Source organism: Ambystoma mexicanum, chromosome 6p (assembly GCF_040938575.1).
Source record: "Ambystoma mexicanum isolate Mex_15411 chromosome 6p, UKY_AmexF1_1, whole genome shotgun sequence".
In the NCBI taxonomy this organism is placed as follows: Eukaryota; Metazoa; Chordata; class Amphibia; order Caudata; family Ambystomatidae; genus Ambystoma; species Ambystoma mexicanum.
This window is the reverse complement of record NC_090935.1, coordinates 1,162,737,723-1,162,753,966: the sequence shown is the minus strand read 5'-3', so window position 1 is coordinate 1,162,753,966 and position 16,244 is coordinate 1,162,737,723. Positions and strand designations below refer to the sequence as shown.

Here is a 16,244-nt window from a genome sequence, read left to right as displayed (position 1 = left end):
TTATGTCGAACATTTCAGAACAGCCATGTTGTCCGCAGAAAAATCAAACACAACAAAAGTGTCTAGCACATAAAAAAAACAGAACATTGAACCTATCTCATACCCCACCCTCCCCAAACACTGTTACACACCAACACACTCCACTAAATACAATTTTTAATCCAAGTTTCACTGCGCTGTCCGCGGTCGTACGCGATTGCAAGATGGCAGGCGCCACAGAAAATCTGACGCACTCCACGTCCCACGCTGTCCAATCAGCGAACACGTTGGATGTCCGCGGACAACGCGCAAGCCGCTCGGCCAATCAGGGCACTGTCCGCAGAGCGAACCGGGAAGTCCATCCGCGAAGCGAACGAAGATATCACTAATTTTTTTGCCTTACATTTTGGTCATTTTAAAAATAACTACTGGACGGATTTACATCAAATTTGCAAAAGCACGCTTTCTGGACCAAGCCTCCGCTACTGCTGCAAATTTGGTGTAAATCCGTCCAGCGGTTTGGGCTGTAGGCGTGCGCAAAGTTTTTTCCCATTATGTCTAGGGGAAAACACAAAAGTTTTGGGACCCCCCTATAACTTTGCCCCCCCTGGAGCAAACCTCTCCAAACTTTGCAAAAAAATTCAGAGTGGGCCATATACTTTTTTTGCAAAGTTTGGTGAGGATTCGTCCAGAGGGAGCGAAGTTATAAGCCGCCCAGAAAATGCTCTTCCTATGGAAACACCAACTTAACCATAACTACATGGACGTCCATGTAATATATATTCAGAGCAACCAGGACACCAATCATGAGGTCCTGTAAGCGGTTTTGCACTCCATACGAAACCAACGCCAGCACTGAACTGCGCCAACAAATTTTGCAAAATCAGCCCAAAGAATGTCAAATCTTCATAGCTCCAGTTTATTTTGGCAAAAAGGTTTAAAAAAGGAGACAACACACACGGAGTGACGTGTTTCTTCGCGGCGTGCTTGTCGCTTGTTCACACACACACACACACACACATATATATATATATATATATATTTTCTTTTTTTTTTTAAGCTTCTATATGCTTCTTCTACCTTGCGTTACAGCGTATTTACAGTTATTGGTCAGCACGTTACTTCATCTTCTTATTTTCACGATAACTTTATCTTTTGGTACATGTTTCTCTTAGTGCTTCTGTTACATCATCAGTCTTAAGTATTTTCATATTGTTTCGATTTAGGCTTATATATCTTCTTCATGGCATCATATTGCTGTCATCAGACTTTTGTTTTAACGTTCATCCATGATTCTCATAGCTGCTTCCTTGCATTTAGGCAATTGACATCCTTCTTGGTAACTTCCCTCCATTGTCTCTACATGAGGAAATCTTCTGAATGACTGTCTGAGTGCATATCGTCTTTCGTACAATCGACACAGTATGGACATGTCACATAAACCTGTGCATGAAATCCCAATGGTAGCCTTTCATCTGCTACTCCAATAGGACAGTGGTGAAGGGGCGGGAACTAGAGAAGAGGCATCCACCTGCTTCTCTACAGGTTCAGCATTAATATTGGCAATTGTAATCTGGCTGGAAAATAAATTCTTTTTTCTCATTAGACATAAGTGAAATTTCCTAAAAGCAAAGAATTTGCAGGTCTTTTATCCAATTGTTTGGTGACCTTAGAAAATGTTGCATCTCACTTTTAGGGATGCGGACCAGCCCACACCCATACTGCTCACCATGGCCTCTCTTCCCTACCCAACGTGCTGTATGCAAAGAATGGTTTACACCGCTTAAGACATTTTAACATGCCCCAGTCTCATGTGGAAGCTGCCAGACTCCAGTAGACCAGTGGCACTTTGTAACCCCTGGTTGCCCACAAACCGTTCGGGTGCATTTCTGGAAATGCCTGAAAGGTGCTGTAGAGGAGGAGACAAATGCTTCCACTGGAAATCCTGCCTCTATTTTGCCTATATGTTGGAAGCCGGAAATTGCTAGATGCACAATGCCAGCAATGGTACCTATCCCATGAAGAATTCTCGAAAAAATGTATCCATTGAGAAAGCCCTACATGATGTACCTGAGGAGCGATGACAGTCTCTTAAGGGAGGTCCCTGAAGAAGTGTGAAGCAATGAATGAAAGAGGTTGGCAACGTCACAAGAAATGAGAGTGACGCACTAAGAAGGATGATCATTGAATAGAATGCATAGACCTTATAAAAATTGATGACAAAATAAAGAATCGAGCAAACATTTCATGTGCGAAATGAAGATTGCACATGCGAAGAACACTGAAGAAAATATAAGTTGTTTCCTAACCGTATAGATGCTGTAATGCAAGTAATGATAATGATAATGATGTGTTATTTATATAGCGCCTTAATCCAAAGCGCTTTACAGAGCACATATTTACATACAATATCACCCAACCGAAATTGGTACTCATTTATCGACCGGCTAGCTATACGTAGTGAATAGACTGCAGGTGGTGCCGCCAATATGAATATAAGTACAGAGTCTGGATGTTTAACACAGCAACTTTAGTAAGCCAGGACCTGTGAAAGAGAAGGGCTGAAAGTGTGGCACAGCAAAAAAGCAGCTGGAAATCAAGGAAGGATCGAGAAGGCTGTCTGGCCCAGTGTCCAGGGTTGGGGAAGCCAAGAACTGGTTATCTATTAAAGGATATACAATGAACATGAGAATTTTTATTCGTTTAATTTTGTAGAATGCGGTCTCCTGTCATGTGGGACGGACGGAAATAGAAAAAGGGCAAGCTACATCAAGACTGAAGACAAGATCGTGCTCACACTCCCTTCTATTCTCAGGCACAGTGATACTCTGCAAGGCCAAGTTCAAAGACAATTCGAATGGCAGACGGCATAAGTGATGATGAATGGTGGGCTAATTGGGTTGGGAGGCATGGTCAAGTCCACCCACAGGCACCTGGGGTACCAGCTTGCGTGCGGCTAACGAGTTGAATGTTCCAGAAGGGTATAAGCATGCCACCCAATTATAGAGGGCCATGTATGGAAGAGCCCTATAGTTTAAGATCCAATGATGTGCTGTGTATCTAACAAATATTGAGGATGATTTGCACAAGCAGTGGGCATAAGTTGTCCACCTGACATAGAGACCCAATCACAATCATATCCCATATAGAAAGTATACTTCGATGTTCCCCTTTGACCTATCACAATTCCAAGTACATTTTCTTATTTTGCCACGTAGTGTGTTGTCATTTATGGCGAGTTTTTGCTATAAAAAGATGTTTTTTCATGTGATGCGTCGGGATTATGCTGTGAGATGTCTGTTGATGTCTGTTGTACTCCCTTAATTAGACAATTGAAAATAAAACAGTTATTGTTTGCCAACTTCCAGAGTCGTTCCAGTTATTGGTTTCAGAGCTATTCTGCACCCCCATCCATGTAATGCTGTGCTTCCACATTTAAAAATGACCTAACGGTTCAGTGCATGGGACTTGAACGACCCAAAGTTTGAATGGAGTTTTGCCCAAATGAGTGCAACCACCACCTAGCCCGGTAACTTAGAATGTGCCTGAAGTAAATATGCCTTTTGTTAGTGGGTCCATGATTCGCTCCCAGTTCTACACCTAAATCTAGCACCGTATAGCACACCCCTTAGCGATTATCTCAATTCATTGGCGATGCCAATAGTAGGTGAAAAGATATCAAATGCAAAAATTTCTAAACATCTCACAATTCGTCCATGTTCTTCATAGAAACCATTGATACAAATGATGGAGTTTCAATTGGAAACAAGACAGTCGAAACTCTGCATGGGAACTTTTGCTTTATGAAGCTGAGTATTTTCCCCCACAAACTTCTGACAATGTTGCAAAGTATATGCCTCCATGTGCTAACTTTGTGCCTGACTCGCTCTACACTGGTGCAGATAAGAATCATGGACTCATCTGATGACAGTACAGGTTATTTGACATGCAGTGAAATGCCGCATAGTGTTTTTATTACTGTGCAAAGCTAGGTTCAGATTTGTAGGTGGTGCTGAGATTTAATTATTATTTGTTTAAAAATTGATAGAAACTTGACAAAAAAACACGCAACTGCCTAAAGTGGTGATGTAGTTCTTTTTCAAGTTTTCAGTGGTGACGGTTGCCAGAAAACAGGTTCGGAGCTGGGCCTAATGGCCCCAGACAATCATCCCAATTACATTTTTTTTTGTTTTACTAATTAGTAAATGTCTGAGCACTGTAAACAAAATGTAATTAATATGCATTCTATGCACCATTATGCACAAACTAATGAGAAGCCCCTCTGTTGCAGAGAATTCGGCCAGTTGGCGGTGGAGTTGTTGGACCAATCCTACAAGCAGGACGAGCAGCTGGCCATGAAGCTCCTGACCTATGAGCTGAAGAACTGGAGCAACGCCACGTGCCTGCAGCTCGCCGTGGCCGCCAAGCACCGGGACTTCATTGCCCACACTTGCAGCCAGATGCTCCTGACCGACATGTGGATGGGTCGACTACGCATGCGCAAAAACTCGGGGCTTAAGGTTAGCAGATGCTCGCAACTAGCAAAAGACCATGCACGAGTTTTTGGGAGCCACTTACCTTAAGTAACTTGCCCCTTTGCATTTTCATTCATCGCCGCACATTTAATTCTTACCAAGTTGAACTGTTCTCGTATCCCCACACAGCTGATGGTAGTTTGCTCTTTTCCTCCTGCCAAGAAATAGCACTTCTTTTGTTTGTCTTTGGTGCAAGGTGAGAGTCTGGCCCAACTGTCTGTCAGGTTCTGTGGAAAGGTCTCTGCAGCCAAAGTTCTAAAGCAGCATTTATGTCAATCATATATAAGTAGTTTGTCCACCTTAATCATTGTGCTTTGAAACGTTATGCAACACCCATCTGTTCCAACATAGCAAGCGGCTCTCCGCTCTGATATCCCACAGAAACACCCAGGGAAGAGTATGGCAAGCAGTAACACTTCACCTATAGCCCCTTGTGCAATGCCAACATGAAATGCACAATGGGAAGCCCAATTGGGAACACTCAGGGCAGCTTGCAAAAGAAATGTATGGGAGGGCTGCAGAGGGGTGACAAGAAAATGACCCTAACATTGGACTCTGCATGCTCTCTACCCAATGCGTACCTACATGCCACTTACCTGGCTATTGAAGTTTTTCAGTACATGTTCCATATTTCTGATTCCTGGCGGTCTTTCGGTGTAGAGCTTCCAGGTTGGCAAATGCACTGGGATGGTTGTGCCCAGATGTGTAGCCGGATCTCGGGATCCGGACAGAGTCAGCCACCACAAACCCCAAACCCATGCTCTGCGCTGGGTTACATGGAGAAAAAAACAAAACACCCGCGACGCAAGAGCGCTCATGGCAGCAATGAGCTGCTGAGCTGCTCCGCCCCATAAAGGACTTTGATCCAGGTCACAGCTGCAGGGCAAGCAAACTGTAACTTCCTCTGTTGACCCTGTGCCAGGGGTCACCAGTGGAACTTACAGTCGTCGGCCAGGACCCGATTTATTTATTTATTTATGAAATGTTTGTCGGATCCATGGACCCAGATTATTTATTTATGCAAGGTTTGTCGGATGCTTGTATCCGACACACCTTACATAAATAAATAAATATACAGGTATCCACAAACATTGCATGAATAAATAAATAGCCCTATTAACATTGGAACAACGACACACCATGCAGTCACCCAACTGCTCTCAGAGGGGAGCTGCAGGAGCTGTGCGAATGCGGTTCAAGTAAAATAAAACGTTGCTTCTGGCGAACAGAAATCACCCCGTTTGAACAGTACCCAATGGGGAAGTTTTTTTAATAAAATGGGATGCAAATTGTGTATTTTAAATAATATTTACTCTAATATTTACTCAGTAACACTGGTCAAAACTATTATACGCACAGTGAAGTAACTCATCACCAGTCCCATGGAAGTGGTTTAAAGTGGAATTCATATATATAGAAATTCCGCTGTTTTCAGCTATTATTTTGGACATTTCCTTTGCTCAGAGGTCAATTGCCAGTTCCGCCCCCTAACCCCACTCCCTCAGGCACCACCCACCCCCCAAACTCCGCCCCCAACCGGACCTTGAGGGATCCCCCACCACATTTTTTCCATTTCCAGCACTGGTGTGGGGGCATACATAGGTATACATGGCGGTATTCACGCCTTGCCTCCTCCGTGCCAAGATGCCTTTGAGTGTACGTGCGCTCATACAAATGTCTTTAACATAACATAACATAGCATAACTGTTCCATACCCTATCGTGAGCTGTCATGTCTCCAGGATCCAGAGTGTTGCCAAGGTTAATGATCTAAGGGCAATTCCTTGTGTGACTGGGAGTGATAGACTGGAAATAGATGTATTATGAGCACTGGAAAGGTCAGCCTAACCTCATATATGAATGAAACTTGGAGTTTAGTGTGCTGTAATAAAGACGGCAGGTGGCAATGCTCCATGGAGTTAACAATGACAAATACTATCAATGTTCTGCTGTGCCCTGCTTGCAATATCCCTAACATACACTTAGATACGGTGCTTCATTTATGGGGGTGTTTGCCAGGGCTGAGCCCCAGCACTTATTTAAGAGCAATGGGACATATTGTCTCAGACACAGGTTGAACATGATGTGCTGCTCTGGCAACTTTATCATTTTGAATGTGAGTCAGTAATAGTTGCACAAGTAGCAAGAGTGTGCACAGTCCATGTGTCTCTTCACCCAGCACATGGCTATTCATGAAGCTGATGAGCCATGCTGGCACTGCCCTGCTCATTATCCATTTTCATGAATAACAATGTGCTGGAAATGAACAGAGAAGGATGCTTCATGATCTTGGCGCCGATCCTCTACTATACTAGGCGGCAAAAGGGTGGCTGGCTCGGGCTTGTGGCGCAGGCAGTCATGGTACCAGGGGCAACTAACTAGATCAGCAGGTCAGTGGGCACCAAAATGTCAGAAATATGCCATATGGGTGGCACACACGGCTCTGGCTCTGGTGTGTCTTTGCAGGTGGGGACACTCAGCATGTACATGCAGGCCTTCGTTAACCTGGGCACTGCCACTTTTTGGTGTGCAGCCACCATGAGTGCGCCGATATATAGGTGCCTAGTAGGCCAACGACTCAGGGAGTCTCCAACACAAATTAGCAAGTGACTGCGGTCAGCACTGCACATTCACCAGTGCCAATAACGAGACTGATGGGCACTTGACACATAGTGAGCAAAAGCACGACAGTCACCAGCCAGCAGGGGAAAGGCATCTACCAATGGGGAGGGCCTGTGCTGGGTGCCAACCTGTACAAGAAGATCTTGCTGTAGTTTCTGAAGGAAAGGTCATCAGTTCAATAATGATCTTGTATGAAATTGCCCTTCACATTGGCACTGGGAAAAAGCATGTTCACCTTCTGTGTATAGATGGTCAACATGTTCTACTTGACACCAATAGAGTCAGAGGAAAATGGTAATAAGGATGATCTGTCTCAAGAAGCAGTTCAACATGTGCTGTCTCATTTTGAGTCATAACTATTATGTTAAGTTATTTTATGCTATGTTGATTGATATTTGTTAATTGCACATCTGCCACAGGTAGTGTATTACTCACCTCCATGAGTCAGTGGAAGTTGTAGCTGCAATACCTAACATGTTGACACTGTTTGAAGCAGACATGGGTGGTGGCAGCAGTGGGGCGGTGAGCTGCCAACCCGGATTAGCAAAGGTGTGCTAGAAAATATTTTGGCCCTGGGCCTTATTTTATTTTACAAATCAAGCACGGGACACACCAGTGCTCATATTCCAGAAACTTTCACCAGGCTAAAACTAACACAAAAACCCATTAAAAAGCAAATACATTTGAAGTAGTTAAATGTTTGTGCAAACTTGCACTTGCACCAGAGCAAACCTTCCGCAATATGGCTGCAGATGACTCCAGCACACGGAAAACGACTGATCACAAAAATATGAAACCACTTACGTTATGTTATTAGGATTTAAACCACGCCCCCCCTGCATTTGCATGGTCTCCAACCCCTCTGGTAGATCTGAAAAAGAGGGAGTTGGGTGAGGTTAGTGGGGGGTGGGGAAAAGGGAAAATGCAAGATAGCTTTTCTGTTGTGTTGATGTGTGCAGACTGAAACTACACTGGGCTCTGCATGAGGGTCAGTTTCTAGGTGCTCTGTGTTCAGAGCATAGAGGTATTTGTGTGTTGCGTGCATGTGATGCTAAGATGCATTGGTCCAGGGTGTGGTATGTATGTTGGTTGTAGAGGTGTAGTGTACGGTGATGTCTGGTGGGAGGGCAACTTAGTTAGCATGTGTATTGTGTTTTGAATTGGAGAATGGGAGCATGTTGGTGCTAAGAGCAGTCAGAGGTCTCAAATAGCAGATCATAATATATCATAGCAAAGGCAGCAAAAGACATGAAATTCATCACAAAGCATTATAAGCCACTGGAACAGATGAAAAAGACCTTTCCAAGTTGCCTCTTACCACTGGCCTCTTGCAGTCAGCTCCCATTTCACTTTTAGTCCCTGACCCTCTCTTTCTGTTTCTCTCTATCTCGCTCACTCGCTATGTATCTCTCTTTCAAATAGATACATTTTACCCCGGGTGCCACAAGGATCTGGGAATTGGCAGATGCGCGAAGGGGGAAGTCTGAAGACTTCACTCATTGCTATATGCTAGGTGCTAAGGGTTATGCGAGGCAAGAACCTTTGGTTCAGCGAAACAGCTGCTTGAAATATGAAGACCCCAGGCCCCTCTTTCAATTTCCTTAGTATGTAGGTTGGCAAGCAGAGCGGTGTTGCAAAATCCTCTCAAACAATGTTCATTGATTTCTACTCTTTGCATTTTAAGACATTTTCCATAGTGAATACCCGTCTAAAACATAATCATCATTTCAGAATCAAATTGTTCACATTTGATTGGTCATTTATTGTCAGTGTCAAATTGATGAATGTCAATTCCAAAGTGTGCCCAGTAAATATCACCATGCAGCAGCAGACCTGCTCTGCCAGGTAGCTTTGCAAGAAATGGCTATCAAAAAGCATGAACAAATGTTACATAACATAGAGCGGAGGCAAGCCCTGGACAGAGTGTCTTTACAAATTACAGTGGCTGCAGGGGAAATGCAAGGGACATGGTCTGGGGATAAGGACTAGGGGCCAGTACATAAATAAGATAGATATTAAGGGCATGGGGCAAGTAATTACATAGATGCCATTCAATTATGTTCATTCATGTTTGACATTTCCTAGGAGGGCAGGCCAGTCAGTTGAGGAGGAGTAGAGTGGGGGTTGGAGATGCTCCATTCACCGGCTAGTGAATGGAGCTTAAGTGAATAGTTTCACTGAGAGTGGTTATGATGCCTTGTGGGTCAGGGGTCATTCTAGTGGTAGAGGGCTTGTATTGAGAAGGAGAGAAGGTGGGGGGATCCACATGTGGGGCAGGGGACTGAAAGGTTCATGTGACATATGGACTGCAGACACTGAGATGGAGACAATAGAGAGTTGCTTCAGAAAGGTAATGGGGGCAAATACATGGATATATTTAAAGATGAGGAGTAAAAACATGATTGGTCCATTTTGCATGCGGATAAGCAGAGGAAAGACTGAGGAGTATGAGAGAGTGGGAGTCTACTGTGCTGAGCAGATTAGAGATCAGAGCATTTACTGAGTGGTCCCTGATGTGCGGGCAGAGCTTCCTTATATTAAAAAGGCTGATCCTGGCTGTGTTGGCAGTGGCCGTGATATCCTGGCAGGATGGGAGGTTGCGATCAAAGAGGACCGCCAAGTCGTGGGCCATGGGCGATGGAGTGAGGTGGACCGAAGGGAAGGACATATGAGATAGAAGTGTGGGCTGGCCATACAGGCAGGGATAAATGGTACTTCCATCTTGGAGGTCTTTGGCATCAGACATCGTAAAGCCATCTGGTGGTAAATAGCGGTGGGGCAGCTGGTGCTGTGCTCAGAGATAGAGTGGGGGAAGTAGGAAAAGATCTCAGAATCATTAGCAAATGTCCAAAGGTGTTGTATATTCTTGGATGTCCATTGTGCAAAAAAATAACATTGATTCCTGTTTGTGTTAATGTTAATGTTAATCAACTCTTTAAAGGCGCAACTCGCCCAAAGGTCTCAGTGCGCAGCAAGTAAGAAGAAAGAAAAGGCAAGAGGAGCCACGGAAAAGCCAAGAGAGGACACCGGAATCACTAAGAAGGTTTAATCATCTTACTTAAAAAGAAATGTTTTGAGAGATTCCTTAAAAGGAAGAAACTCTGAGCAAAGACGAAGCGGGAGAGAGTTCCAGAGGCGTGGAGCAACAAAATCAAAGCTAGAGTCTCCAAAGCGAATAAGCCCATAACGTGGCTGCTCAAGTTTGTTGAGATTACTGGACCGGAGTGAGCGGGAAGTACAAGAATGTTTGATCCTTGCCTTCAGGTAAGATGGTGCCTTATACGTAAGGCACTTAAAGTTGAAAGACAGCGCTTGTAAGTAATGTGGTGCTTAACAGGAAGCCAATGCAGAGAGTTACATGCTTCGGAGATGTGATTCCTTCTCGACGGTTCCATGTAATAATGTCGAAACAAAAATATCGCCATGCAAAAATATCGCCGAAAAATGGTCGTTTTTTGTGGCGACATTATTACATGGAACCCCCACATTTTTTTTTTTTTTTTACATTTTTGTTGTTTGCCCCTATCGCCACATATATGGTCACCCAAATAATATCGCCACAACATTTTCCCGGCAATATTATTTACGGCGACCATATATGTGGCGATATTAATACCTGATACCTTCTCGACAGGCAACACACTGCTCGAACAGCATTATTTTGCGCCACCTGTAAGCGAGCCAGGTTAGACTGTGAGGTGCCTGCCAGAAGGCTGTTTCGGTAGTCAAGATTAGAGTTGCCCAAAGCAACAGCAAGGGCTCCGGTGTTAGATTCGACAACAGTGGTTCGATTTGTCTAATAAGACGTGGCATATAGGCACAAGAGACCTTCAGTTGACTAACACATTTTTTCCTATTAAGGTTAGTATCAAGGTGTACCCAAAGGGTCTTGACCCAAGAAATGGTCTTAATAGAAACTCCAAAGATGTTGAAAGCAGAGTACCTGGATTCCAGCATAGCAAGGTGCTGAAATGTATCGACAAGCATAAACTCCGATTTATTACCATTGAGGTAAAGGGAGTTCTTAATCATCCATCCTTCAATAGTAGCATAGATGGAGGTGATTTTTTATAAGATCTAGGTTATAGTTGCCAGTCAGTTTGATCAACACCTGAGTATCATCTGTGTTATTAGTGTAACTTACTCTGATGCTATTGAGAAGATCAAAGAAAGGGCGGTGTTTACGTTAAAAAGAGTAGGAAAGAGACAAGCTCCCTGTGGAACACCACATCTAAGCAATTCAGCTGGGGATTTAAAGCCCCTAGAAGAGACACAGGCTGATCCAGGACCCAAAAATGAGGTAAGCCAGCACAGAGCATTATTGGAACAGTTCGCAATGACGCCTAGTCTCTCCAACAGCAGTGACTGATCGACTAGGTCTAAAACAGCAGAGAGATCCAGGAGCATCAAAATTGCAACCTGTCCTGAGTCAACAATGTGACATAAATTGGCTTTTAAATCGTACAAGGCAATCTCAGTGCCATGGAGAACACGAAAACCTGACTGCATGGAACCCAATCATTGATTGCTTTAAATATGTTGCTGTAATTGTGTGTAAGCAACCCAGTCTAAAATTTTCAACAGAAAAGTGGCATTGGTAATTGGGCGATAATTATCCATAGAGGTAGGGTCAAGAGTGGCCTTTTTCAAAACAGGAGGGATCCAAAATATTTTCAAAGAATCGGGAACAGTAGCACTTGGAATTAATTAATTAATCAATCGAGTAACTAGAGGGGCCAGACAACTAAAGAGGTCCTAAATGTTGGTAGGAGGATAGATGTCATCAGGGCAGGAGCATGGCTTAAGGTGCTGAACAATGTCAGACAGCTCAGCTTCAGATGCTTCTTTTCAAATTAAAAATAGGGATGGTAGTGTCAGAGGGACACAGGTTGAGAACATTATCAGATGCATTACTGGTAGGAGAAGCTAGCTTAAGTTGTAGTGAAACAATGCTGTCGCGATGATAATTGAGCTTAGCATTGAAGCCCTGCTGGATATCGAGGCAGCACCGGTCACTCTTCCCCTCAAATTCCTTAAGAATAATAAACAGTTCTCTTCAAGAAAACATTAATTTGAGCATGAAAAGGTGACACGGATTGCAAGCAAATCTTGAGATTTATTTGAATAACCCAATGTGGCTTGCAAGCATTTAAACTATTCATAACGTTAATCTATCATCTGGTCCAGGGCATTGTTCTACTCCTTTGCTGGAAAAAAGAAACTATGTAAGGAGTCCAGTAAGAGGCAATGGCCACAGCTGTGCTTCAAGACTGTGGATCAACACAGCCTATGATTTGAGCTGGGCATCTGTAATAAACATGTGTGGGGCTTGTGGTGCACCGCCATTGCTGTGACATTTACGCAGATCCAAAGGCCTCAGTCAGTGAGGGAGGGCTTAAAGGATGTGCAGCACCTGCTAGCTGGACTGCCGTAGCCTGTGACAACAATGCCCGGGGGTACCATTATAAAAGTCAGCACTGTGTACAGGGTATGCCGCATAATTACATATCAGCATTTCAATGTAGATATGTTGCTCTTAACTGACAGTTAATCGTCAGCTTCCTCCACACCGAAGAGGAATCTCAATGCGTTGAACTATTTGGATGCCAGTAGGAATGGAAAGGTGGGCGCAGTGGCTGTAGTAATCGAAAAGCACATTATTATGTACACTGTTGTCATCAACACTACATTCAACATTGAAGCGTGCTGCCTTTACATTTAAAAATGGCCAAAAGCACATGTTACCATGCTCTTCGTTCTGTTCTGTTATTATTTTCTCGTAGGGCGCACTGTCATCTTAGAAGAGGCCATGGCGCTAAGCAAGCAGAAGTACCAGTAATTAGTTAAAAAACTGTCAAGTACTAGTAGCGCAAGGAACAAGTAGGTTTTTAACAACTTTTGGAAAAGAAGAGGTTTGGAAGTCTGCCTACGTCCCTGTGGAAAGGAATTTCATAATGTTCCAGCTGTGTAGGTAAAGGCACGAGACATCTGGAATTTGGGCAGGAGACGATTGGTACCTTCAGAGCACAGCAACGGGGAGGGTGTATATGGTTTAAATCTGGACCTCAGAAATACTGGGCCTTTGACATTGGATCCTCTGTATGCCATGCAGATAAATGGCAACCTTTCATAGAGGGCCCCTTGTGTGGTGCCCACACTTCCATGGCCCGCATTCAATTTGCATAGCTCCGCCCACCTCCCTAAAAAGGACAAAATGAGCTGTGAACCCAGCACATAAGATTGAATTAGAACTAGAATTAGAAACAAACACATTTTGCATTTGTGTTGTAGTAATAGTGTTTAATAGTGTAGATAAGTGTATTTGCCCCAATAAAGGTGACAGTTCCTTAGTTCAGTGTGATTTGTGATGAGTTTGAAGGATAAGCACTTCATCCTATTTGCATCACTCAGCAGAATTGTGTACTGCATTGAACTTTTGAGTTTCCATTTAATAGGCATTCAGAAGTGGTGGGATTGCACTGGAGTACCTTGTGATCTTGGGCGACACGGTTTTGAGAATGTGTGTTCACGATTAGTGACTTTCTTGACAAATTGAAACCTTATAGGTTTGAGTGAGGCTCCAGAGCTTATTTCTATTAGTACTCTGAGGCGACCCTGCAGGGCACTGAAAACAATTGTGTGATTGTGAATCAATGGGTCGCATGCTCGTTGATTCACGGGGGAGTGGGTGGAAAGATGGCTGGTGGGTGCCTCCACTGCTCGGGTTGCTCAGAACCCAGGCTTCGATCATTAGATTCAGCTTGGATTTTGAGCAACCTGATTGGTTGACGCACCCGCCGAGGGTGCAATTATAGCAATAAAAACAGCCCAGGGACCTTCGTTCGGGCCTTAACGATGGACACCGGGCCGTTACTACCCAGTCCTGCCTGCCTTCTCGTGTCATACTGCTATCAGCACTCTGGATTTTTAATTGGCGATGCTGATACAATATTTCTTTGAATGTGGAAGCTGACAGAGGAATCAAGTAAGTGGGGTGGGGAGGGCTGGGGGTGAAGGGGCGGAGAGAGGGAGAAAATGATGGACAGGTACTTGCAGCTCCAAGCATGCTCAGAACGTGGGTCTTGGATCATGGGATTCAGCCCACGAACGGAGCAAGCTGATTCTCTGTGGCGCCTGCCCTGGGTGCTAATTTAGGCAAACCACCCGTTCCACGGGCTTGAATGGGTGGTAACGGCCCGGGGCCCAAGTTAATAGGCCCGAGCATAGCAAGAGCCTTTAACGACAATACATTTCAGCCCGTAAAACGGGTGGTTATGGCTATTAACCCCCTGAGTTTCTGAAACCCGCTGTGCTAAGAGCAAAGTATTTTATTTCAATGAACGGGATGCCTAGCGGTGTCCGGTTCATTGAAACAAAATACTCACTAAAGATGGCCACCATGGATCAGGAAAGTGGGGCTCCACACTGACCCCCTTGTTCATTTGCATGTAGGCCAGTTGGGACAACAGAACAGAAGCGCTGCTGCAATAATCCGGCAAGTGGGGCTGAGGGTTGGTGGAACGGAAAATAAGAAGTGAAGGGAAGGGAGGGTGGGGGAAAATGGTACTCAGCTTGGTATGCTCATTTTCTACCACTTCAAACTCCTCGGGTTGTGTCCCTTGTTCACAAGCTTTATGTCATTCTTTGACAACTTTTTTTTATTGATAAATTTGCCATCATTCGCAAGAAACTTCTTTCGTCTGATCTTAGGATGGACAACCCAGAAACTGTGCCTTCTGTTACTGTTCCCACTCATTCGTGGTCTAGCTTCCCCTTTTTTGTCCCGGCTTACATTGTGGCAGCTATGAATAGAATGAAATCAGCTTCTCCGCTTGATACCATCCCACTTGCTACTAAATCATGCCTTCTATTGCCTCCTTGGTTACGCAGGCAGTTAATCATTTTTTTGTATCAGGTCTTGTTCTGCCTCCTCTGAAGCACGCTATTTTGATTCCATGCTTGAAGAAACCCTTATACTCTTCCAGACCTTTTCTGGCCAATTTTCCTTCTTCCATTTATCATAGAACTCCTCGAATATCCCACTTGCTCAGTGCTTTTGTCGATGAGTCCCTTTTTATCTATTCTTTTCTGACAGGATATTGGCATGGTGGAGACCGCTCAAAGGGGTTTATACTACTCCTATCTTGCACTCTCTCCACTGGCTCCTTGTCTTTAGGCGTATTCATTTTAAATCATTGTGCATTGTTCACTGCGCCTTTTATGGCTCGGGTGCAGAATACCTTAAATCTAAGCTTACAGGATGATAGTTTGATTCAGATTACTCGATTCAAATGTTCCCGAATTGGAGGAGATTCTTTTTCAGTGGCTGCAGCTGTATTGTGGAAACAAGTCCCACACTTTCTACCGGCCACTGAAAATCATTACATTTTTAGCCCTTGTTTGCTAACACACCTATTTTAGGTTGCAGGGTTGTTGCTGGGATGGTCTCTCCTGCATGGGTTCACTAAGCGACATGATGCCTGGTTGGTGAAAGTTGCACTTAAGAAGTGAACTTAACTTAGAATGGCGGGTGGGGGAAGCCGCCATCAGTTTGCTTGGAACACGGGCTTGGATCGGAAGAATCAGCCCGCGATCCAAGCAACATGACTGGATGCACCCCTCCCGGCCCCCCCCGTGTATTACAATTTACATGGCCCATCTGTGACATTACCAGTCACAGAATTGACTGAAATCCCGCTGGACACATCACAAAGGGTGATACATGTCTTATGCGCTCATATTGTGTCTCCTGAAACATTACAGTAAGGTGTAAAAGTAAAGCGCCACTGTTTCATGCTATGATTTTATGTGCCAGGATATTTGAATGTAGTTTTGAAGGTGGAATGGAAGACAGAAGGGCATATATATTACTCTAGCCCCTGATTCCCAGCCCTGGTTCATGCAAGGGTGTACACTTTGCATGGATATCACCACCCCCACTTCCCTGCCCGAAGGGTAGGGAGGATCTCTGCACCTGCTTGGTAAAACTGCTGATAACAGGAGATGGGACACACCCTGAGTTCTTAGATCACTAATGGACACAGACACCAGGGCGAATTTTATATGGAACCCAACGGGGACCCCTCTTTATTTAATAAAAACACATATA

At 44.3% G+C, this 16,244-nt stretch overlaps 1 protein-coding gene across 7 annotated transcripts in view; it reads left to right on the top strand.

Annotated features, from left to right (window-relative positions):
• Nucleotides 1-16,244, top strand: part of TRPM3 (transient receptor potential cation channel subfamily M member 3) — a 1,922,641-nt gene that overhangs the window by 1,576,441 nt on the left and 329,956 nt on the right. For all 7 annotated transcript variants that reach the window (XM_069625801.1, XM_069625800.1, XM_069625799.1 and 4 more), the window contains one exon: nt 4,271-4,499. In XM_069625801.1, coding sequence (XP_069481902.1) covers nt 4,271-4,499 — 229 coding nt within the window. The remainder of the gene's footprint in view (nt 1-4,270; nt 4,500-16,244) is intronic.